Source organism: Durio zibethinus, chromosome 17, assembly GCF_047325235.1.
Source record: "Durio zibethinus cultivar Kanyao isolate XHJ-2024 chromosome 17, ASM4732523v1, whole genome shotgun sequence".
NCBI classification, from domain to species: Eukaryota; Viridiplantae; Streptophyta; class Magnoliopsida; order Malvales; family Malvaceae; genus Durio; species Durio zibethinus.
This window is the reverse complement of record NC_143178.1, coordinates 2696206-2720455: the sequence shown is the minus strand read 5'-3', so window position 1 is coordinate 2720455 and position 24250 is coordinate 2696206. Positions and strand designations below refer to the sequence as shown.

The following is a 24250-nucleotide window of genomic DNA, read 5'->3' as shown; positions in this document are numbered from 1 at the left end:
TCCCCTGTTATCTTGAACATGGCGATTTTGGTATGGAGGAACAGTGACCTGTCAGTTAATATAATTCCAGGGTGGGATGTTGGGTAGTAAGATTTCAAATCTAACTTTGAATTCCATCTTGTCTTCAAGCAAATTGATTTTGTTGGTGTAAATTGAAGAAAAGTGGACTTCCTAGTGACTAATGTTCTAAGCCTGGGAAGCTTCAAATATTACAGGCAAGTTGGGATTTGGTCGCTCTTCTCTAACTCTCTCCAGCAGCGTTGTTAGAATTAAAACTCTATTTTTCAAAAAAAAAAAAGAAGAAAATACTGGTTCACTCTTAATATGAGAACTACGTCAGATTGGCAGCAGTTATCAAAATTTTCATTAAGAAAAAAGAGATATTACAAGGTAGATTCACGTATTCATTTTGCATAAAAACAATCAATGTTAGGATAATAATTAGATTCCACACAACTTAACAAGTGTTCCCAAAGGCGAGGCTCCTCGTATCTAAACCCATTTTCAACAGGATCATCAGTTGCAGCCAGCTGCCATGACAATGAGCCCCAGAACTCATCAATCTGATGGTTCATGTCCAGCAAAAGATCTGGAAGGTCAATAAATGCATCATCATTACTGATTGAAGGTGAGCTTGAAGACTCTGGAGTGTCATGAGATGTGACTATGCTTCCTGGAGAACGTGGAACCATTTGATCGATCTGGCTCAACTCTTCTTCAAATTGATGGCTTTTCGTGTTGCTTAAGGCAGCTGCTTTAGCAGCAGCAGCTTGGATATCCTTTGGTGATGCACTAACTGGACGGGGAAGCTCATGAGCTATCTCAGGGAAATTAAGATAAGCTGACTTGCCTTTAATCGCAAGTGCTGCTACATCATGCGCTCGAGCTGCCATTTCAGCTGTAGGAAATGTGCCTAGCCAAATTCTTGACTTCTTCCTCGGTTCCCTGATTTCAGATACCCATTTGCCCCATTGACGCATTCTCACTCCCCTATATGTTGGATGTTTCCCCTCAATTTCACCAATTTTAACCTTTCTCTTGCTTTCATTTGCAACTTTTACTTCCTGAAATTTCTTGGACTTGAATTCTGTCGACTCATTTGCCAGAGGGGATGAAGAGTAAGCATCCAGTGGCTCTTCCATGGTGGATATTCTTTTGGAGTAGTTGGAGAAAGGCATTGTTTGTAGGAGAAGAAGAAGAAGAAGAAGCTGAGATAGCTTCTTATAATTGCTTGACACATTATACAGTTAAGAAAAAGTGTATTCAAGGCAATGGGGCCTAATTAGGCAAAAGAAGATGTACAATTTGGTTACTTTGTTACCCCAAATTAATTTTGAATAATGCACGTTTTTGGCTTTATCTAGCTATCCCTGTTAACGAGTTTTACTTGAAGGATTAAAGCAATTTCAATTTCCAATTTGCTCATCTTAGTCTAAAGTTGATATTTTAGAAGTTTAGTTGAGGTATTGCTTGTGGTCCAACAATATCTGCTTTTTGGGCAAAACTTTTGTAAATTCAAGCCATTCATTTCACTTGAAAACTGGCATCGATCCATGTAGGATAACATATTGGTATTAAACTTAACATATTTGGCCTATTAAACATGACATATGTAGGATAAAGACAAGGGGTGTTTAGGTTTATATTCCCACAGAGACAAACTAATTTTTTTTTTCCAAAAAATTTTAGAAATAGAGAAAGTTATTCCATCTTTTTAAGTTAAGCCAAGTCACTAACCCACAAAAAAATTTACAAATTTTTTTTTACAAGAACATTTCAAACTTACAGATCGTCTACTGATAGGGATCTGTAGGGGTTTGATTTAGGTATTTTGCATTCAGTTCTTAAACCTTAATCACTTAAGTCAATTTCTATCAACATTTTTACTTAACTAATCTCTGCATGATTTAATTGGTTATTAAGAACATCATCTATAAATGTTTATGACATTGTTTTAGTTGTTGAAGAACATCAAAGGGGCATTAACAATATAGTGCCAATCTTTTGCCTTTGATATATTTCAAAGTTCTATTTGTTATTTTTAATTTTAAAAATTATTAAAAAAAAATAATTTCAATAATTAAGATTCAATTTTTTTATCATTTTAAATATAAAAATTAAAATTTTTGATATATTACTTTTTAATTATTTAATTACTAATATGATTTTAACTTTTGTTGAATTTGCTAATAATTAAATTAAGTTTAACAATGTTAAAACAAATAAAGAAAGTACCAAACTAATCTTAAGAGCCTTTTTTCTTTTGCTTGATTCATTGAAATTTATGTATTCTAGAAAATGAATGAACAGTTGAAACTTGACATTTTTTAATGTTTTAATAATGCTTAGCAGCCCCAAATAAAAGGTTGCTAGTTGATTTTGAGTGCAAGAAAAATCATAAATCGAATATAATATTCATATATTTATGTTTGGGTAACAAGAAAATATAGAAGAAGACAAGAATGATGCAGGAAATACTATCATCACCTTACCCACTTCATATAAATTTTTAATTGGTGCCCCCTAAATCTAATAAATAATATGTGATCCTCTCATTGATCTAAACCCAACCTACACAATTTTAAATATCTTTATTTTTTTATTAAAAGAATAAATTTTTGAATTTTAACTTTCTTAATAAAAATTTGATTTCACTCAAATTCTTAAAAATCCAGAACCAAAGATCTGTATTTAATCATATATAACAAGAATTTAAGATTAATTTGTTTACTTTTTTTTTCTCAAAAGTTTATGATAAATAAAATCGCAAGTGAAAATGAACGAATTGGAAAAGAGATTACCCTTCAACCTCTGATCAGCAACAACAACTACAAGAACGTGCTTGATTATAATTAATTTTAACATCAGGGATTCTGGGGGATGCCAAAAATTTGCAGAAGGGCTAACCTCAGACATGAACTTAATTGTATGAGGGAGAAGTTTCAGAAGTGCAAATCCCACCAGATATATATGCTGTTTGTGTAGATGATAACGGAATTTAAGAGCAACAGTGACAATCAGCACAGCAGGCGAACTGCATTGAAGTTTGGTGTCTTTTCTTTGAAGTTACATAGAATGTCTTTCTCATTTCTTGTCGGACTTGGAACAATAAAAAGCAAATGGTAATAGCGACAGTTCTCAATTTCCCTCCTTCCAATTTTTTTCTTTTTTTTTTTTTTTTTTAAAAGGAAAGAAATAGATTGAATGGTGGACATACATGCCTGAAGAATGTTCTTGTGTGAGCCTCATATTTTATCATTCCAAAGGAAAGATCTGTACTACCTTGAAATAAATTCCAGGATGTTATCTTCGACAATGGGGAAATATTATCATCTGTTTGAGCATGATTAAGAATTCTATTTCTATTGGGAATGTTTATCTACTCAAGACTTCTGGTATAACTTTGATGGATGGTTTTACAAGTTCCATGGGCATGCATGCAGCAGCGCAAGCTTTTAGCCATGATTTTCCGCCATGTAAAACTTACTGCTGACGACGGTGGAGTTCAGCCAATTTAATTTGACTACTTCCCCCCCCCCCCTCCTCCTTTTTTTCTTTAAAGTGAAGTTAATTTGACTACAATGATGAGTAAGGTAATTTTTTTTATTATTTATTGTGGTAAAAGCAAAATTGAACTTACTTTCTTAGTGAGTCCAGCTGCATCAGGGTGTGCACTGCCAGCTGGTTTTTAACTTTTTTTTAGAGGTTTTTAGCTCTATGTTCCTTTCCACATTTCCCTTGCATTCCAGAAATCTGAACATTCATTGAACTTTGATGCTTGCTAGGTGATGCACAGGAAGCTACAGTTTGAAGTTAAGAATCTAGACCCATGGTAATTCTTACATTAAAAAAGAAAAAGCCTTGGATAGTAGAATACAATCGTTAGATTAATGAATATGCAAATGTCGACCGGGAATTTAGCAGTGGTTTGTCCATTCAAAAACAGGGATAAAGTGTCACAACTCAGAAATTGGGGGAAGGAAGGGATTGTTGCGAAGTTGAATTTCGTTTTTCCCATAGCAGTCAATCATACAAATATATGCACTTCTTTTTTTTTGGAATAAAAAGATTTGGGTCTTTAACATTCTAGTTTCTAGCCCTGGAGCACCACAGGCACCTGGCTTGTTTTAACCATCTGGAGGTCCTTAGATGCACCTGGGATTGCCTCATGTCTTCTCCAAAAGACCTAGTCCAGCAAGCACAACCTCTCTTTCGCTTGTCCCTCCTTAAGAGAGACCTAGGAAAAACAATGGCTGCCCTTGTGCACATCACCAGATCCACAGGGCTCCTTCTAACTGCAATGATTAACCAGTTAACAAGGAGAAACATCGGGCAGCAATGGCAGGTAGGTTTCCTCCTCAGGATCAAAATGTGATGCACATCGTCGGCAGACAATCTGGTAAATCACTGATCTGATGTAACAGCATCGCTATCTTTTGCTTGATGAAATAGCAAAGTTAGGCCTATGGGCGACCTCAAGAAACAAAACATGATGAGCATTGCTGAAAATACATGGAGAAGCTGATGAATTTGCAAGGACATTTATACCCGAAAGCTTCTGCAGAAATTGAAATGCATAATTGACAAGTATATGGATGATGCGTCATTCTTATCTGGAAACAGTGTCTCACAATCACTGCTGATTAGATTCTTCCAAAAACACAAATGACAGGTTTAATCTTAATATAAAACAACTAAACGATCTCTGTTTTCAACATATGTTACCAAAAACAAAAGGAAATTCTTACTGTTTTATTCTATGACAGCTCATATCATGGTATGAACAATAGCAATTAGCAGAAACTAAGTATGGAAAGTCAAACGAATTGCAATTTTGGGTTGTTGGTAGCCTGAGAAAAGATAGAGTAATTGCAAGTTCAGGGATCGGTTGGTAACGTTTCCGTTTTGCATTTTCTGTTTTTAGCTTTCGTTTTAGATTTTTTAAAAATTGAAAACAAAAATATGTTTCGTAAGTTATTTTTTATTTTTTGTTTTTGAAAACTGAAAACAAAATTTTAAAACTTTTTTGAAATTATTGATAATAAAAAAAAATAGTGTTTTCAAATTTTTAGAAACAATTTTGGTACTGTAAGCGCACATGTACTGTTCACCCGTTCAACTACAGTGCCGCTACAATTCATAAGTGATGTTAAGTTGGGAGTATTAATCAATTAACGTTTAACATTATTATTCCATACGCAAATTATTTGGAGCACCCAAAAGTTGTAAAAGTCTATGCACATTTATATTTACATTTAATGGTTAAAATATACATATTTTTATAATACTGTAAAGGGTATTTTTGGACTTCATTTAGACTTACCCTATGTTTAAAAAAAAGGAAGAAAAATGGAAAAAAAAAACTTAAGGAAAAAAGAAGATTAAATTTTTTTTATTATATTTGATATGAAAACACATAACAATACCCAACGATCCCTAATCTATTGTCATTCTCAATGGAGGATAAAGCACAACTTTTGTAACAATCAGATCATTGCTATAATTTATATTTATCTTTATCAAGCTGTAGTTTGCGCCACAAAGAAGGCAGATGCACAAAAGATGCTCAAAATCAAATTCATCCAATGGCCAAAAACCATGAAGCAAAAGTTTAATTCAAAGACTTTGGAATTTCTATCCTTCTCTGTTATGACATTATGACATAGCAAACTAATTAAGAATTTGTTGCATGCTATAGATGCGACATGCACACACCTATTAAAAAACATGGATTCATGAGTATTATATATTAAAAGAAAGAGTTCATGAACATTCACTTGATGGGAACAAACATGAGACCAGAAATAGCATACAAAATATATACATGTTCATAGTGAATTTGAGACTAAAGAAATGTTGTATCAAAACTTACCTCAAAGCAAAAACCAGAATTTGGAAACTAAAGATACTGATTAACTAGATTAACGAAAATAACCACTGTCGTTAATGAAACCTGTATTATGATAAGTGATGCCATTAGTTACAAAAGTAAACTAATGATTTTATATCCTTCTTCATCGATATTGTGGTATAAACTAATTGATAACCGCACCCAAAAGAGAGTTTCAAATTCAAACCTAGTATACAGTTGACATGTTGATTGGGTTTTTTAGAGTCTTGCAGTACGAATATGTTGCTTCAATATTGGCCGAATGTACTCATGGTAACCATCTGGCACATCGGTATCATTCAAAGGATCCTTCCATGCTCCCTCATAGAGTTTTTGATACACATTTCCGTCATAGCAACCAAGATCCGAGCCAAGGTAGTGGTCAGTGTAATTGAATGCATCAACAAGGGCAATAGCATTTGGACGGACCTGAGAAAAAAATGAGATCAGAACTATTGGATTATAGCAGCCTTTCAAGCTGACCAACATGTTAACTAAACCGGATTATTGAAACAAACCTGGGAGTACAATAACCTCAGCTGTTCATTTGCTAGTGCACCTTGCTTGGGGGTAATGCAGCCAGTGGTGACAAAATCACCAAGATGTTTGTGTAAAAGATACAAAGCATATACGTTGCAGAGGATCTCCAACTGTCTTTTCACTCCCTTTCCTGGTATGTCTTGTTGCAGTTTCTCAACAAACCTGAAAATGAAGTTTCTTAGAAATCTTTTCAGAAACAAAAGCAGCCAAGAATAAATGGATCCCATTCAACTTCTGTAGCCAATTCCTTAAAAATTGCCATGAAATTTAAAATTTTATGAGGGATTAGAGTTTGGCTCCTTCCATTAAAAACACCAATCATTTCATACGACTTTATGCAGAGCATCCCAATAAGAAACCTCATTAATCATTAATTTTGTGTCCCCAACATTCTGAGTGGATAAGACTGTGGAAGCTTACTTGGAAACAACAATTAACTGACAATGAGCAACTGCAGCCTCAACCAAATCAGCTGAGAGTTCAGCAAAACCTAAAGAGAAACAGATAGTGTAGAATCACATCAAGCTTATGGACATCAATAACTTCAACAAAGAGGCTATTGCACAACCTTTGCCATAAATCGTTGGAACTATTTTTTGCCTATCATAACAAAATGATGTTCATTGAAAACTCATTCAAAGTTTAAATTATGACTTAGAGTATGCCAAATTTTATGGTAAGAATTGAGAGCATGACCATCTACTAGAGGACCATACAAGAGTTAACTTTGTTGAGTAACATGTCAAGAAAAAATTACTGACAAAAGAGATCTCTCATTCCTCAATCAAGGTAGAGAGGACATACCCTCTTCTGGATTTGAAAATTTGCTAAGGTTCGTTGCACAGGAAACAGACATCCTAGCAGCCCTCGCTTCAAACGCTTCCAATATTACACTAGGCTTTAACCAATCCTCAGCTGCAAGCCAACACAAGGAATGAAATTATTATATTGCGATTTACCTAAATCGATAATAATTTGTCAATGAGCTGATGTAAGATTAGCACCATGTACACCAATCTATAAGTTGACAACAATTTGAGGATAAAACTGAATTAAGCTCAAAATTGCTTAGAAATCAGTAAGGACGAGCCAACCTACTTATACAAACTGGGCAAATCCTAATTAATGTTTGAAAAAATGCAATTTTCAATCTTCCAAGACATGAAAATTTTAAAAGCAAATACAACATGTAACCAAGCTCAAGAGAAGAAAAATGTATAACAGATACCCCTTTCAACTTCACAACAGCATTGCATGAGGTGTTCTGCTCGTCCCATGTAAGCTGTTGTCCCAACAGGCTTCTTTCCAGACCCCAGCTGGGAAAAAGTCTTCATTAGAAACCTTGCAACCTATAGAAACGTTTACACTTACTTTGTCAATAGATGATACTCAGCATTATTATCAACACAACATCTAAGGATTTTAGGTTCATTCCCTATTTTCAATTGTGATATCCCTTTCATCTTCTTTACTATTGGTCAAAGATTCTTAGAACAGATCACAAGACATGCTACTCTATACTCAGATTAAGTCTCCATTAAAACATTGGAATTCATCCCCTACCATCTAAAGAACAAAATGAAGATGACAAAAGGCCTCAAAAATAAAAGTGATAATATTTCTCATTTGACACACCTGTAAAAGCAGCACAATATTGTCTCCTTCATAAGTACAGTTAGGGGCATAAACTGCAAATAACTCAGGAAGCCCACTGCTAGAAAGATAACCATGACCACCACATAATTTTCGGCATTCTTCAATCCCATCCTGCAACCATATTTATTATAGTCAAGCTCAAAGCATTAAAAAAAAAAAAAGAAAAGAAAAAAGTAAAAACAAGGTGCTATGACTGTTATTTCGTAATGACTGCCAAAATTTTTTAAAAGAGAGACCAGTATGCCATGAAAATGGGATACAAGCACTATTATACAAAATAACCAGCCAACCAAAATAATTAATATATTTACAAGAAGGAAGAGTGGTAAATGTTAGTAAAGTGACATACTAAAGTTTCAGAAGTAGTAATAGATTTTAACCCTGCAGTACATGCATGAGCTTCAGATAATGTGGAGAAATCATTGGCTTGCAATCTTTGGGTCACATCAGCATACAGCCATGTCAGCCACTCACCAACAAATCTGAAAGCATAGGCAGAAGCAAGCAAAGGAAAGAGTCTACTTTGCTGAGTTCTATAGTCAATCACCTGAAATAAATTAATAAATAAATGTAAAAGCATCAGATGCATCAGCCTTCAGCACATGCAAAATTAATTCTGAAAATTCAGCAGCAGCAAATCACAGACTCTTGAACACAATTATTTGAAAAGTTTCTAAGTGAAAGAGAACGCCATTAGAAGTGATCAATAAATATTGCTATATATGGCAGTCCATACTTGAAACAACATGTGTATGTGTATAAGATCCAAAAGACAACAGTACCTGTGTCTCCGGACCACCATTCTGTGAACCAAATTGTCTGCGTACAGCACTATACCTTGTTGCAATACAAACTGCTCTTGATAAAGCACCAGAAGCATTGGATACAATTTTTTGTCGGACATTGACCATAGTACCATAAACCAGCTGGGTAGGAACATCAGAATGCATATATTTCCCTTCTCTTGTAACCTGTGAATCACTGAGACATTTGGAGAGGAAAAAGAAAAGCAAACTTCAGAACAGTCAACTTGTTTATCCACGAAAATCATGCTATAGGAGTGACACTTGAACCTTGGTTATAAGTTTTTGGCTTCTTTTGGGAGGTTTTCTTCTATCAAGGAAAGAAATTTTATAAATGTCACATTTCTGAGCAGTCTAAAACTTCCCCGGGGTTAAGCGAAGTAACATAAACTTTTGCATCTAGCTATCTTCACTCAAGACAACCGCTCATTACAGAATCATCCAAGAAAGACTTATTCAGAAGATACTTCCCACCATGCAATTCTAAATTTATTGGTTACCTTAAATTCCCTCCACAAGATGGTTGACCAGAGAAACATCAAATAACAGGTGAGATAAAAGAGACAAAGATGTAGAGAGGCATGGTTAAAGAACATACCGCATTAGCATTTGGTTCCTTGGAATGCGCACATGATCAAATCTCAGAACACCGTTGTCCATGCTGTTATATGCTCCACTTCCAAATTTCATTCCAATATCACCGACTGTTATGCCAGGAAGAGGTGAGTGATCATCCAAACTACGCAGCTGGACAATAAAACCTGAAACAAAAAAAAGGAATTTTTGAATTAATATCTGAAATACCAGCTAAAAAGTTAAGTTTATGCATTTGGCACTTACCATGCACTCCATGGTCTTTTCCATCTGTTATAAGACGAGCATAAACCACAGCATGTGTGGATACCTTACCCAATCCACCAGGCCACCACTATTAATGACAAAAACCCCATTAGGGAATGTCAAGTCAAGAAAATACACGTAGATCAATATAAAATTAAAACCTTTCATAAAGAATATAAAGTACTTATAACAAAACTACACATTGCACACAAGAGAAAAAGAAAAGAGGACTTGAGGGTGTCTTAGCCAAAAAACATTGAGAATGAAAAAGCACCTCTCATGAAACATTGCTTAGAATGACGTAATTAATCAATATCAAAAAAAGAATTAGCTAAAGGGTTGTTAACCATTTTACTCACTTTGCTTGAAGTCAATGTGGGACTATGAATGACAAATTCATCAGTCTGAGGATCAAATGTTGCAGTAGTCTCAAGCCCTTGGACATTGGAGCCATGACCAAGTTCAGTTTGTGCATAGCATCCAATTATTTGCATCTTATATGCCATTGGCAGCCACTTCTCTTGCTGCTCCTCAGTTCCTTGTCCTTTAATAGCAGGTATAAACATTCCCTATCAAGAAAATATAGGTTAGGAGGTTAAGAAAACACTTCAAAGCCCTTTTTAAAGTATTTCAAACCCAGAAATGAGCACAAAGAGACCATCATTTAATATTAAATTTGGCAAACTAATGAAGTTAACCAAGGTATGTTGCATTTTCCAAACATTTATATTGCTTAGCATAGAAGTGGCATATAAAATTGTTGGAAAGCTTACAAACAGAAAAAGAAAATTAGAACTTACCCAGTGAAGATCTGTGAAAGCAGGCTGATCCACATAAAATCTTAATTTATAGGCCTCATCTTCTGTTATAAGAAGATTTTAGTATTACTCAGATATCTAAGGGAAAAGTCAATTTAGAAGAAGAAGAGAAACCACTTGAAAACAAACCAGAGAGACGAAGCTCAATTATCCGCTTCCATGCATGAGCAGCTTTTCTCAAAGTATCTTTAAACAAGTCCTTCCTTGTTAGCATAGTTCTATTATCCTTTCGAAAGACCTTGTGAAAATAGCAACAAGAATATTAAAGAATGACAGTAAAATGCCAAAATGAAAAGTGGCTCTAGTCCTTTAGGTCATTGGAGGGAAAAATTAGATATCTTGAATATCAAGGACAAAAAGCAAAAGAGAGAATTACAACAAGATCACTGGCACAGGCAGAAAAATAATAGCCCCTCCACCAGGTGAAAGAAACCTGTAAATTATATCTTTCCTTCATTTCACTTTCCAATTATGCCAATTCCTTGCAACTACCAATCACCAAAACTCAGTAATCAAAAAATCCAAGCACAACTCAAGGTAAATTATGAAATTTCCTCAAGCTTTCTTTTCCCTAGAGTTAAAACTTAAAACTTAACTCTTCTACTCCTCGCCACATCTCAAGAATTAATAAGACTTAAGTGACAAACAGAAACAAAGGAACTTGAAATTATGATACAGATAAAAGTTATAACAAGTTCAAGGAACAAAACAAGAAATCATTATTCGTTGTCTGGTAGCTGAAAAGCCTTAAGAACATCATGTTTCATGATATTTTAACATCCAAAATGCTGTTGCATATTTAACAGACAAATAGAGTACTGAATCTAAGACACCAAACAAATATTGGATTTCTTCCTACATTTTCGTGAGAAACAAACAGTAAAATACATCTTATTATAAGAGATTATGGTAAACAATATCTTGTCAATCCAATTAGGAACAAGACACCAAAGTCCAAACATTAGCTTCAATCTTTTCCCACATATCTTGTCAAACCAATTAGGAATAAGACACCAAAGTCCAAACATTAGCTTCAAAAATTTCCCACATGTGCTCGGGAAGCAAACAGAAAGAAAATTAGGAAATTCATCGATAAAAGTTCAGGAATTTCAAAACATAATAAATTCAATAATTTCAAGTTACGATAATCAAAACTCTGAAGATTGCCTAAACATTAACTTGGCTTTCATATACTTTTCGCTGCCATGTTTTAGGTAAAAAGAAATCGAAAGGAAAAAAATGATAAATTAAAAAAAAAAACAGATTACCGGATCACTTGCGACGAGACGAGCAACTCGATCATTGATTTCATAGTCGTGACGTGAACCAGCCCAAACGATCTTCATCTCTTCCACATCGAACTCCGCCTTGCTCCTCTCTTCCGCGTGGTAATCCAAAGCCGCCATTTTTTCTCGATTCAAATCCAAATTTCAAAAAAGAGCAAATTTAAAAAAAAAAAAAAAAGGGAATTTGTGTTTTGATTTTGGTTATGCCAAAAAGAAATTGAAAGAAACTAAGAAATAAGGCAAAGCAAATCGGAATGGCCAAATTTGGTATAAATAAATTGGATATTACGATAGAGCTTGTTGAAATTAATGTTGACGTTTTGTATCAATGTCCTTCTTGAACAACATTTTATTTTACTTTTTTTTTCCTTTTTCTTTTTTTTTTTTTAAGCCGACTTAGAAAAAAAAAAAAAAAACCGTGATTCGAGATTCAAAAGTCAATGTTTTTATAGAAGGAGAAAGTAGTTTTTGACCACGTTTTACAGCATCATTTGAATTTGGAAATATATATGATCGTACACCGACCATTAAATTGCATTTTTTTATACAGTACGATGAACCTGAAATTTTATATATTACTTTTCCGTCCTTTTTTAAAAAATTTTTTGGAATATTTTAAAATTTTATTCTTAATTTCTACATTTTTATTTTTATATTTTTTAAGTTTTTAATTTTTTAACATTAAAAATAATGAAATTTTAATTTCATAAAAATTTTAATATTAAATATATTAAAATTAATTTTTTTTAATTTCAAAAATTAATAATACTGAAATAATTTGAGACAGTAAAATTTATTGAATTGAAACATAGAACTTTTAACATATAGTAGTAATTTTTTTTATATACTTGCTATCTCCTTAGCGTATAGTCATAGCTTTGCTGACATACTGAATTGGTTTTTGTTCTGGAGGATAAAGGTTGGGCTTTTTAGACGGGCCCTCCACGACTACAAAATTGGTTATAGGCAATGATAGTCTTAATGGCACGAGGGGCTCTTTGGGGTTACCCATTTTCATGGATGGGCTACCATAACAAACTTCTTTCTTTTCCATTTAGCCATTCATTCTTCTACGACAACCCAAATCTAACCTTCCAACCGCTCTGCAAATTATACTTGATACAACTCAACATTACCTTTATCCAAATATCATGAGAAAACTCTCATTAGGCATTAGAGCCAAAACTAACATCAATTAAGACCCGGAGACACAGACCAAACCCAACAAAACCGGGTTCCAAGGCAACTGCATGCTCTGCAATGGCCAAGAGCTTGCAGCAGAATGAATTTCCTCACCCACATCCATACATTTGGTTTCTTCCAATGTGTTGCATATTAAATGATAACGCAAGGCATTTTTTTGTTGTTGTGTGATGTGATTCTTGAATTGGAGACACGAAAGAGCTCATCCTCAGCAGGTGTGATAGAAATGGAGAGAGGGGAAAGGAGGGTGCATTGGAGATGGAACAGAGTGCAGGAAGAGGGGACATGGATTCCCAGTCACAGTTCCATCTTACTGCTTATTGATGAATGCACACCGATGTTCGAAGAATACAAGAAAAGTACTCAACAGTTGCACAACTTTGAGCTAATGTACAGCATTAGCTATATTAGGCAAATCAATACCAACAAACTGTTAAAAGATTCGAATAATTTCTAACAAGATGCTGCAGCCTAAGCTAAGCATTGAATTAAGTTACTGAAAAACAGAAAAACAAACTTATTGAGTTGATCGCACAAAAGAAATATATAACTAAACCCAAACCAGACTTCACATTATTAGTCTTAGTCTTCTATTAACAATAACCTGTACTGCTCATAAACCCTGAGCTAACCTAAGACCTAAATTTCAGATAAAGTTGATCTTAAACCGCATGGATTGGGCTCCCACTTGAATTCATGCTTGAATTACCAGAAGCAGGATTGGCATGGAACGCAGACTGCCTGGATGAACCATCAAGTTTTAATGAAAGAGAGGACGGACCACTATCACCAATAGATTCTCCCAAGCTCAATTTTGACATTCCCACCAGTTCATCAACATTGATTGGGCTCTTTGAATGTACTGCTGTTGGCTTGAGTACTTCATGTGTGTCCTTCTTGGTTGGTTCTGTGTTATAACCCATCCAATATGGAAATGAAAATGGAATGAATGGTGAGAAGTAAGCAGGATATACCACTGGGTAACAGGATTGTGAGCTCTCCAGCTTTGGAGGAACAGTTTCCCCATCATTCGAGTTGTTGGAATCCATTGATTCATCTTCTTCATCCAATGGAGGAGGAATAGGCAACTGGTCATTGCTCTGTGTTTCAGCCTGTGAATGGTTTGCAGAGAACAAATCCTGTGATACCATTGGAGTGTCGCCTGACTGCAAGAATGGGAAGGAGAAAAAGATCTCTTAGACAACTAGAAAGGGGGCAAACGGGATGGATACACAATGTTTACCAGCTTTGGATGCAATTTTAATGTATCCCTAAAAACAAGTCCACTGAAGAATATTAATATGAGCATTGTAGGTATATTGGTATAAGCCTATTATCTCTAAAAGAACTAGGCTAGAATAACTATACACACCAAAAAACCGCATTAAAATAGGAACAACTGCAGCTTCACATTTTGATATGAGTATAAAACAAAGTATTTCTTCTGAAAATAATATTCTTTAGACAAATGAAGTGAACTAATGATAAATTCTGACAATGATAAAGTAAAATCTTCACAGGCAAAGAAATGAATCTCAAGGGCATGCCCATCTTAGTCATATCTATGTAGGTAATTTCTTAATGGTTAAAAGTAGTTAGAGGTTCAAATAATCACTCAAAACTACCGCGTCAAATTTGGTATTCATACAGGTAAGATATGACAATCAGGTTATCATTTGCAGAGAAAAGGTTACTAACTTCATCTGCTACGATATCAAAGAGGCTGGAACGTCTTTTCCTCCTAGAAAAATTGGACTGCCTGATGAAATATTTTTGAGCATGGCTAGCTACTTGAGTAGGAGTCCTTGATATAACATAATTGCGTGAGATTCCACGCCAATCACCTTTCCCAAGCTTCTGCAGACCAAGAAGAAACATCCTATGCTCCTCTTCCGTCCAAGGAACACCTATAAAACAAATCATAACTCAATTCTAGAATTGCAGAAAGCAAACCCTTGCTTACTATACTATTGCTTAGACAAATCATTGAAGAAAATAATCACCTAGCCATTACTATACCATGTAAATTCTACCATTGTTCACTGCCTTCTAGTCTTCTCAGTGTCTATGATCAACTTTCAAGAGGTTATTCCAAAACATAAAAATAAAATAAAAAAAAGTGAAAATTTGGTAAAAATCTTACGTGTTCACTGTACCAAAAAAAGAATACACCAAAGCTTAAGCCAAAGCAAATACTTTAAGTGTTTGGAACATTTCCTTATATCACTTATAGAATTTACTCTAATTACCCACCGAATAAAAACTTAAAACAATATAAAGCAAATAAATTTAAGGAAAATCAAATTAATTCTTAAAAAAAATGAAACCTTTTTTCCTTTCGCGACTCGAAGACGACCCGGGGACAAAATCCTCAGAAGCATAACCGTCAGCGTGATCCGGACCCTCACCGGGGGAGCCCGACCCGTTCCCGTTATGCGGGCCAGAATTCGACCCAGAGTATTGGCTTAAGTTACCCATGCTGGCGCTCTTCCGAATCGACCCGTCAGTCAACCGGACTCCGAAAAGCTTGACCCCTCGGTTCGGGCAGGTCCGAGAGTTGTGACCGTTGTGGCTGCAATGCGAGCAGCGACGAGTCATTTTTCTAGGCCGGGTAGGTTCGTCTTGGATCAGATCAGACGGGAAAGTAAAGAGATAGATGCGAATCGGATCTTTGATAATCCAGATCCGAACCGCATGAGAGTCGGGGCTTCGCTTTTGAAGAACAAAAAGAAAATTTTTATTTGGCTCCTCCCTCTGGCTGTGTTAGCAGATGGGAGAGAGAGACAGAAAGAGAGAGACAATATCTATTTATCATGTTTTTATTACAGAGAAAATAAATGATCTGGTGCTTCGCGGTTTTACTAGGAGACAAGAACATCTTGGATTTTTAGCCGTTGATCTGGTCAAAAGAGTGGGACACCAACATGCGTATGGTATGGGGAGTTGACTTCAAGTCTTCGACGTCAGTCCGTCCATTCTTTATCCAATTTTTCCTTTTTTCTTTAACAATAAATTTTAGTCCTATGTTGTCTCTAAATTTTAAAATAAAAAAATTTTAGCAAGTATTATCCAAAAAAGAGAATTAAGATCTAAGGTTTGAATTATATTATTTTTATTTGATTTTTTGCCAAAAAAAAAACCTTTTTCATTACGTAATCAGAGAAAAAAAAACATGTTTACTTCTTTATTAAGTGAAGGTAAAGTACCTTTAAGCTTGATGTGGATAAACATCTTTGTTTGCCGACAAGAGGATAAAAAAATGTTGATTAATATGACAAAAAATAAAGAGTATAATTATTTTTAAAATATGATATATATATATAATAAGTTTACAATTTAAATATGGATTTATAATTTTTTTTGAATAAATTCATAAGTAATTAGATTATCTAATCTAAAATATATTTAAGTTAGATGTGGATAAATATCTTTGTTTGCTTATAAGAGGAAAAAATATTGATTAATATGACATAAAAAAAGAATATAATTATTTTTAAAATATGATATACATATATAATAAGTTTTAAATTTAAATACGAATTTATAATTTTTTATAATAAATTTAAAATTAAATAAATTATTCAATCTCTTACATCTTAAATAATAATTATTACAATTTATATATTTAAGATGACTTGAGCAAAAAATTATAAATTGGATTCGAACTCAATGCTACTTACATTAAGAAAAATAATCTTATCAATTAAATTAATCTCCTGTTAGTAAATTCTATAATTTTTGTTATTATCTATTGCATTCTCTATCATAAAAAAATGGATAAAAAATAAATATTTATAACAAATAATTAAAAAAAATTACGTTAAAGGGATTTAATGATGTAAAATAGAAGTTCAAACTTGTAAGTTTGAGGTATGAAAATTGTCCAAAGTATGAACAAAAGGACTATGATTTATGGTTGATGCACCAAATATTGTTTGATGCAAATTTAAGATATAACAATATATTATTACAAAAAATATATATATTAAAGCATTACTTAAAAAAAAAAAAACAATACATGTACACCCAATTTAGCAGCTGGGTGATGATTCTTTGTTTAGGAAAGATTCAACATATTGCTTTCAAATCTTGTTAAAGTTCACATTGGAAGGCAAAATTTTTTATTAGTATATGTCTGCTTAAAAATAAATAAATAAAAGATATTATTGATTTAATACAATGACATTTTGAGTTGTCATATAAAATAAAACAAAAAAATGAATTTAATTAATTTATATAATTATTATAAAAAAATATTTAATAATTTTAAATTTTAACACTTGTCAATTTTTTTTTTTAGTCGGTAAATTACAATTTTTTTTGTAAAAAATATTAAAGATATTAAAAAGGATAGAATAAAGTATCGATAGTTTACGTTGGTATTAATAAAATATTACTGCTGATTTTGTAAATAATTTTTAAAAAGTTACTGCATAATGAAAGAAAGTTTTGATATGACGCGTGTACGGCGAGTGACGTTATTGGGGACAAAAATAATCGTGGTCAAGATAAAAAGGTTGTAAGATCATGTGGACCGTACACGTGGAAATCGATTCCAATTACGACGTGTGGAATTTTCTAGCATATAATGGGGTATAGGGTAGTTAAGTTATCGTCCGAAAGAAAAGTACTTAATATACAATGCTTTTATTCACTTTATCCAAAGCCATAGACATTTTATCAAGAGCATTTAAAATTATATATATCTATTTGTGGACCCCATCAAAGGAAAATCGTACTGGTAATCTTTTGTGGGCCCATGTTATCATCAGACGGCTCAGACTTTTGGAACGAAGTAATGTGATTCAAGTTCAACAGATAAATCTCCAATATCTTTGTCGGTGTGTTTCCATTGAGATGGCATGCGTAAGAATCCAATCAAACGTGGAAATAGGGGACATCATGTAATGGGTCCACGTGATCATCAGCCTACGACGTACGGTCATGATTTAATTTCAGCCACAAAAGTTTTCCATTGTTCATTTCTCGTACATCGTTTTGATTGGCATTTTCTCGTCTGACCTTCTTCGGTTTTTCATCTGTAACATCCTAGGTTTTTCCTACCCAGAGGAAGGAAATTTATAAACTTTATTGGCTGACACGTGTCAACTAAATAATTATTCCAACTTCGAAGTAACTGGTTGGCACTTCGATCTTCACAAGTTTCTCACCTTTTTTTATCCTACATGGCTGACAGAGATGGTCTTTCTGGAGTGCTATCCTGGGCCAGACACAGAACAAGTCTTAAGGCTTCGTTTGGATGCAATCGCACCTACGATGAAGTGCAATTGACACCCAAAAATTCATTGGACATCTATTTGAATGTCATGATCCAACACGATTTGAAGCAATTTTCTCGAGCCATACCTCCGTCTAGCAATTGAACGTTTTAGGTTCCGTGAAAATCTCTTCATCTCATCACAACTCTTTCTTCCAATCATATCACTGCTCTTTCTGTTTTTCTCGTCTGTTCAACAATTAATTTCATCATCCATACGGTGCATTCTGGGCATGAGACAGAGCCAGTTGGTAAGAATGCAAGGATCATACGTTAATATAAAAATAAATTTTTAAATTTTTAATTATTTATTAATTTTATAAATAATTTAAAATATTTATTATTTATCAAATTTAATTTAATATTTTTAATAATCATTTATTCTATCACTATATCAATATTGTAACGATTGCATCATAATACATATTTAAATCATTAATTTTCATCTACAATTATAATATTTAATTTTATTATTACAATAATTAATTTCACTTTTATTATTATTTTCAATTTCACTGTCCATATAAATGAACCTTAAACCTCACTTTCATGAGCTTTTATTGGATGGGATTCGGATCTAATCTTATAATGTACAGGGAGAACAACCAAGAACAGAAGAATAAATATAATTGGATGCATTTTTGGTGGCAAAGCACAAAAGCAAGTTTCTTTTGTTTCACTTGAAGATCAAGTATGTATGAGTCTATCAACAGTCATTGTTCCTACATTATTGAGGCGCTCCATAACTGTGAAGGATTACTAATTGTAGCTGTTAAATGTTAATCCGATGATTTTCAGCAGAAGCCGTAGCTGCAAGTCTGAAGCGCTCTTCCAGGTAGTCTGAGCTACGGATAGGTGGAAATCTGCATGTTAAAATAAAAAGAAGTTATCTCATCTCCCATGTCGTGGAGATTCTTGTGGAATAAAACGTGAAACATTCTTTGCTCCGACTAGACATGAAACAGAGCTCAACCAATCTTTTTTAAGCTCCAATGCAGGTGGATTATTCAAGTTAGAGAGGTGCCATCATCTTTCTTAAAGTGGCCACAAGTGGTAAAGGGCAAATAACAAAACAATGCATATCATGTTTGCCAATGAACTGTATTGTAACCAACAACTTCATATGAACATTTCGGTTATCGGTATAAAACGTTAGGAATACGCATATAAATACAAAACAAGCTGAACGTCATTGATATTCTACTAGACGGGTTGTTTTAACCATAACCAAGACCATTAACACGAGCTGGAGTACTGGTTTTACCTATACCTTGGGGGACAAGACTCACTGCAGCAACTCTCCAAGCATTCCACTATACAGTCTTTGTTGGGTTCTACAAAGAATGCTACCTGAAATGTTGCATTATAAAACTTTTAAGACCAAGAAAGACCTTCCTCAATTGAAATATGCGGATATCAGAATCTAATGGAGACTTTGGATATCAAAAGAATGTGATAGCATATCAGAATCATGAACAGATAACACCTTCATACGACGCTGGCCAAAATTAAAAGAATAGTCAACAAAATATTTCAAACATAAAGTTTTCATGAAAGATGTGCAAAATTATTCCCGAACCACTTGAGATGTGATAACACAAGAAACGACAGTAAAAGTAAACAGGTAAAGGAAAATGTTTACAGAGTAGCGTTCTTCTCCTGTTAGCATCACTCGGTGCATTGTTGACCTAGAAATAAGTGACACATATCAGAGGGAGATAAATTAGAAATGCCATTATAAAAACATTTCACAAACCCTCCAAGAGAAGCACCAAAAGGTATTCAAGATAACAGGCAACCAAATTACCGGAACAAACAATTAGTCCACCTCTCCATCATGTCCCCGATGTTAACGATGAATGCCCTGCAGATTCAGATCCAATGTTCAGAGGCTGGATATGGCAAGTATAGGTATGGGTTCATCTTTGGATTTGGAAGAACCAAATAGAAGTTATTATCAATTCTTATGGTGTAGAAAATCAGCAAAGATAAAGCGACAGGCAACAACATAAAGGTACTAATTGCAATCTAAATTTATTTTTGAAGCTCCACACACGCTTATAGTATTTTAATTCACAAGAAGCACAACCACATCTAGTTCACTATTTCCATTACAGATTATCAACATTTTTGTTTTGCTATCGGAATGGATATCAATCTTTACCCAAACCAGCTTTATTTTTTATATTTTCCGTTGGGAGTGGGTTGAAAGGTGGGAATAAAGAATTAAATCAGACTTCTCTTTAAATGAAAATTGTATCATCATTTGCTCACCCACTCATGCTTGGCACATCCTCCCAAACTTGTGGTTGCTTGGATTTCTCCCTGCAAACCTGTTAGCACTAAGATGAAAACATGTGGTATCGAAATACAACATTTAAGGGTTGCAAATTACAAACAAGAAACATGCCTGAAGCCCTGGAACACCATCAGTCAGCAGAAGAGTGAGCATTCCATAATCCGAATGTGCAGAAGCACCATATACTCCTTCCCTGGAAGAGTCCACGTCCCCTAATATCAAAAGAGGCATATTGTCATATTTTTAGAGTTTTTATGACATGGAACTTTTCACCATCTGTTTTTTATATATCATTTTGTCCTCAAAATATTTTAATTGATCAAAGAAATTGTGGAAGAAAATTTTGTATTGGTGACAGCAAGCAATAACTCATGACTGACGCTTGCATTTTGTGCCAAAAAAACCATCAAAATTGAAACAGTAAAAGATCAGGATATAATGAAAAACACAAATTTTAACTTCATATTTCCACTAAATGCACCAAGTCCATGAAAATTGACACAGTAAAGGATTCTGACAAAGAGTGTAAAATTTGAGTTCTACGAACAAGATAAAATGGAAAATCTTGTTAAATACATACATGTATAAGGCCAAATATTTATTAAGAAAGGTATAAAGTATAAGAAAGCCCGAAAAACAATAACATAGTTCACTTCAGTAGATGGAGAGATATAAAGAAGACAAGCAATGCCACTAAACCTGGATAGTGTAACAAGCGCAAAAATGCCATTGGTTCATTCAATGCTCCCAATTTTTGAAAGAAATCTTCATCCAAGTTCAAAGCCAGGGCAACCAAAGAAATTAACTTCATCCCAGCAGACCTGAAGCAGCAAATCTAGTATTATGTAAAACTTGCAGAGTCTTTCCGTATGTGGAATAATGCCCTATAGGCAGGACTATCTCATATAATTTTCCGACCAATGTAAATTGTAAATCACAAAACTAATTTTGAATGGCAAAACACCATGATCTTTGCAGGGGCTGATGGGGGAATATGTAAAATAGCAAGCATAATTTTCAATTAAGGAAGAAACACTTGTTGAAAGGAAAATATTGATAGAACTGAGATGATTGAATTCATCAGTATGCATCTAAGCTATAAATTATCAAACAGCACCCCTCTAAACTTAGAATTATCATTTATCAATTTTTGTTCCCATCTGCAAACCATAAATTCCAACATGGAAATTAACAGTAGGGACTCACAATACTTTTTCATAGTAAGCCTCCATTGTGCTTCTCCAAGATGGCAGATCTTCTGAAATTCCCAAGCAAAAAAAAAAAAAAAGAAGTATCGCTGTCTTTAAGTTTTATCTGAAGAAATTATTTATACAATACAAAAAGATGAAAACAAAAATGAATCAAGAAAGTTAGGAAAATGATCACAACAAAGTTCTTATGGTTCACAACTGCAACACAATAGCATTAAACATAAATATAACAGTCTAACAATCAGAAAGCACTCATAACCTTACATCACATACCTTCAGAAGGCCATTGATTCTGGTGATTTTCAGCTAATGTGCCAACATAGAAGCCTTCTTTAGAGTCACCTGCTTTCAACCAGCCAAAAGTGATAGATTGTTACCCCAAATTTCAATTTCAATTAGACTTAATTACATACTATAAACCACTGATTAAGAAAGCAAAGAGACATCTTGTATATGCCATAATTACTTCTGCTTGATGGGTGGATCAAATTGATGGATCACATCCAGGGGATAAAATAAAAATTCAAGATTAAAAGCAATGAGAATTTGGATTGGCAATCAAAATTCATCTTTGGTTTGTTTATTCAGATAGTGTTGACTATTTCATAATACCTCACATCCATCTCGTTGCCATGAGTGCTGAACGGAACTTAAACAAGAAAGCAGAAAAAAAAAAGATCAAGCCAAAATACCTTTGGCTTTTAAACTATTATCGAGTTTCTCATCATACATTTCTGTATAACCTCTGTGATTCTTGACAGCAAACTTTTTCTTCTCTTCAACTGGGAGTGAGAAAAACTTCTTACTCTGCTCAAAAACTTTCTTAAGCAGTTCTTCCTCCACACCATGATTTACAAGATAAAAAAAACCAAGGTCCAAGCATGCCTGAGATACAATTCCCAAATTAAGACTTTGAACCCTCTTAATCCTTCTGAAGCATATTCTTAAAAATCAGCATGAAAGGACTGGAAATGAACATGATTGTGAAGGCTGAATTTGGATAATCTATCAGCCTTAATTGCTTCGTTTTCCATAGAAATAACTCAAAGGCAGACACTTCAGTAGACTATTCTTGCTACAAAATAAATCAAGCATATGGGTACATTTGCAGCAATGTGAAAACAGCAAACCTATAAGAAAAATACAGAACAATGGATACTGACGCATGCGGGGTGATTGGCTGGCTGTCACTCTCATTACATAACTGAAATTTTGCTTAATTTAAAAGCAAACACTATTGCAGTTAGAGCTTAGATGAACAAATATTCATATTTAACGGTGGGGTTCTGTTGTTTCTCGATTCCTAAATTGAGGAAGTTACAAGTACAATCATAAACATAATCAAATATTACCAACCAACCAACACATAACCGGACAAATCCAACATAAAATTAAACCAAACCCAGGACTTAAAAACCTAGAATCAAGATTTCTGGACCTCCTCTTTGCAACTAGAACAAGAACTCGTTAGCAAGTTGCAACACAGCTTTTACTTTAATCATAAAACATTGAACAATAATAAATATAAACATAAACCCAAAGTGCAACCGCCAAAAGATTGAAGAAAGAGCAAAACATTATTAACCTGGCGGATAGAGTTGGCAGTGGAGACACGATCTTCTGAGGACAAGTCAATGATGGGGAGTTGAATAGCTTTAGACATGTTCTTTTGGTTTAATTTAGTTTAGTTTGCCCTGATCTGACCAGGAAGCTTTGGAACTGTTCAGTTGTTGCAGTTTACTTTTATATTCAACTGATAAGAGTCTGGCAGTGGTTTTGTCGTGTTTGATTGCTTGATGGTTGGCATTCTTCTCTAAAAATGAAAAAACTGCCAAGGAGAAAAAACAATTCAATGAAAATGATTTTGTACCTATGAACTCAAAGATTTTTATGGACGTGTTTTTATGAATTATGAATTGGTACACTTTTAATTAATCAACTCCAAATTTAATGATTTTTATTTAGGATGTTCCATCAAATTTAATTTTTAACTTTAAATATGTATAATTTTATTATTATAATTTTTAATTCAATTAAAAATCTATATACCCTGTATAAAAAGAATCCTAAGGGTTCTTAATCTGCCATATCCGTCATTCGTTTTTTTAGGTTGTTGTATCCCACAGTTTCTTTCTCCTGCAACTCAATATCCTCAGCAAAATGGTTAGAAGATTCTCCACTTTTAATCAAATTCTTCTTCACAAGCATCTTCACTTTTTCCATCTTTTTTTTACTTCTTTAACCATCTCTACAGATTCAACATTTCTATCATCTAGCTCCCAGCTAACTATTTCTCCCATGTGAACATTTTTAGCCATTTCTTCCTCAATCTTCGCTTCTACAATAAAGCTTTCCGGTTTTTGTGAAGCCTTCTGGTTTTTGTGAGGTGGGGTTGCACTATTTAAATTTGAAGTTACATATATTTT

At 33.9% G+C, this 24250-nt stretch overlaps 4 protein-coding genes across 9 annotated transcripts; all 4 read right to left on the bottom strand.

Annotated features, from left to right (window-relative positions):
* Positions 1–341: 341 nt before the first annotated feature.
* Positions 342–1757, bottom strand: LOC111286611 (ethylene-responsive transcription factor ERF039-like). The gene has a single exon (XM_022876666.2). It carries the CDS (start codon positions 1176–1178, stop codon positions 405–407), a length of 774 nt encoding a protein of 257 aa, XP_022732401.2. The 5' UTR covers positions 1179–1757; the 3' UTR covers positions 342–404.
* A 2606-nt stretch (positions 1758–4363) lies between these two features.
* LOC111277031 (peroxisomal acyl-coenzyme A oxidase 1-like) lies at positions 4364–12157 on the bottom strand. 4 transcript variants are annotated; one of them, XM_089746035.1, is made up of 15 exons: positions 11816–12157; positions 10677–10785; positions 10530–10591; positions 10089–10298; positions 9730–9817; positions 9488–9650; positions 8869–9067; positions 8436–8633; positions 8066–8197; positions 7659–7779; positions 7235–7345; positions 6851–6920; positions 6409–6592; positions 6078–6319; positions 4364–4502 (listed from the first exon to the last, which is right to left on the bottom strand). In XM_089746035.1, the coding sequence occupies exons 1-14, from the start codon at positions 11951–11953 to the stop codon at positions 6110–6112; spliced, it is 1995 nt and encodes a 664-aa protein (XP_089602161.1). In that variant the 5' UTR covers positions 11954–12157; the 3' UTR covers positions 4364–4502; positions 6078–6109. The 4 variants fall into 4 exon arrangements, with proteins under 4 accessions (XP_089602161.1, XP_089602162.1, XP_022718881.1 ...); XM_089746036.1 differs by lacking the exon at positions 4364–4502 and adding an exon at positions 4540–4558; XM_022863146.2 differs by lacking the exon at positions 4364–4502 and adding an exon at positions 5892–5953.
* A 1258-nt stretch (positions 12158–13415) lies between these two features.
* On the bottom strand, positions 13416–15835 carry LOC111277025 (transcription factor KUA1-like). The gene is made up of 3 exons (XM_022863125.2): positions 15364–15835; positions 14735–14943; positions 13416–14202 (listed from the first exon to the last, which is right to left on the bottom strand). The coding sequence occupies exons 1-3, from the start codon at positions 15632–15634 to the stop codon at positions 13699–13701; spliced, it is 984 nt and encodes a 327-aa protein (XP_022718860.1). The 5' UTR covers positions 15635–15835; the 3' UTR covers positions 13416–13698.
* Positions 15836–18918: 3083 nt separating this feature from the next.
* LOC111286587 (kihadalactone A synthase LFS-like) lies at positions 18919–23792 on the bottom strand. 3 transcript variants are annotated; one of them, XM_022876627.2, is made up of 11 exons: positions 23410–23792; positions 22517–22709; positions 22098–22166; positions 21820–21871; positions 21313–21434; positions 20725–20825; positions 20589–20647; positions 20122–20178; positions 19957–20002; positions 19579–19664; positions 18919–19177 (listed from the first exon to the last, which is right to left on the bottom strand). In XM_022876627.2, exons 1-11 carry the CDS (start codon positions 23485–23487, stop codon positions 19087–19089), a joined length of 954 nt encoding a protein of 317 aa, XP_022732362.1. In that variant the 5' UTR covers positions 23488–23792; the 3' UTR covers positions 18919–19086. The 3 variants fall into 3 exon arrangements, with proteins under 3 accessions (XP_022732362.1, XP_022732379.1, XP_022732371.1); XM_022876644.2 differs by having other exon boundaries at positions 22555–22709; positions 23410–23727; XM_022876636.2 differs by having other exon boundaries at positions 19585–19664; positions 23410–23724.
* Positions 23793–24250: the final 458 nt, after the last annotated feature.

Bases quoted from the DNA above. Each gene is read 5' to 3' on its own strand.
- LOC111286611 (XM_022876666.2), bottom strand. From the start codon at position 1,178: ATGCCTTTCTCCAACTACTCCAAAAGAATATCCACCATGGAAGAGCCA.
- LOC111277025 (XM_022863125.2), bottom strand. From the start codon at position 15,634: ATGACTCGTCGCTGCTCGCATTGCAGCCACAACGGTCACAACTCTCGG. The intron at 14,944-15,363 runs GTTTCATTTTTT...TTTGTTTTATAG, and splicing joins GAGTCGCGAAAGGAAAAAAG to GTGTTCCTTGGACGGAAGAG. The intron at 14,203-14,734 runs GTTAGTAACCTT...CCATTCTTGCAG, and splicing joins TTGATATCGTAGCAGATGAA to TCAGGCGACACTCCAATGGT.
- LOC111286587 (XM_022876627.2), bottom strand. From the start codon at position 23,487: ATGTCTAAAGCTATTCAACTCCCCATCATTGACTTGTCCTCAGAAGAT. The intron at 22,167-22,516 runs GTATTTTGGCTT...GGTTGAAAGCAG, and splicing joins TAATAGTTTAAAAGCCAAAG to GTGACTCTAAAGAAGGCTTC. The intron at 19,178-19,578 runs GTAAAACCAGTA...TTTAACATGCAG, and splicing joins TCTTGTCCCCCAAGGTATAG to ATTTCCACCTATCCGTAGCT.
- LOC111277031 (XM_089746035.1), bottom strand. From the start codon at position 11,953: ATGGCGGCTTTGGATTACCACGCGGAAGAGAGGAGCAAGGCGGAGTTC. The intron at 9,818-10,088 runs GTGAGTAAAATG...TGTCATTAATAG, and splicing joins CCACATTGACTTCAAGCAAA to TGGTGGCCTGGTGGATTGGG. The intron at 6,921-7,234 runs GTATGTCCTCTC...GTTTCTCTTTAG, and splicing joins ATTTTCAAATCCAGAAGAGG to GTTTTGCTGAACTCTCAGCT.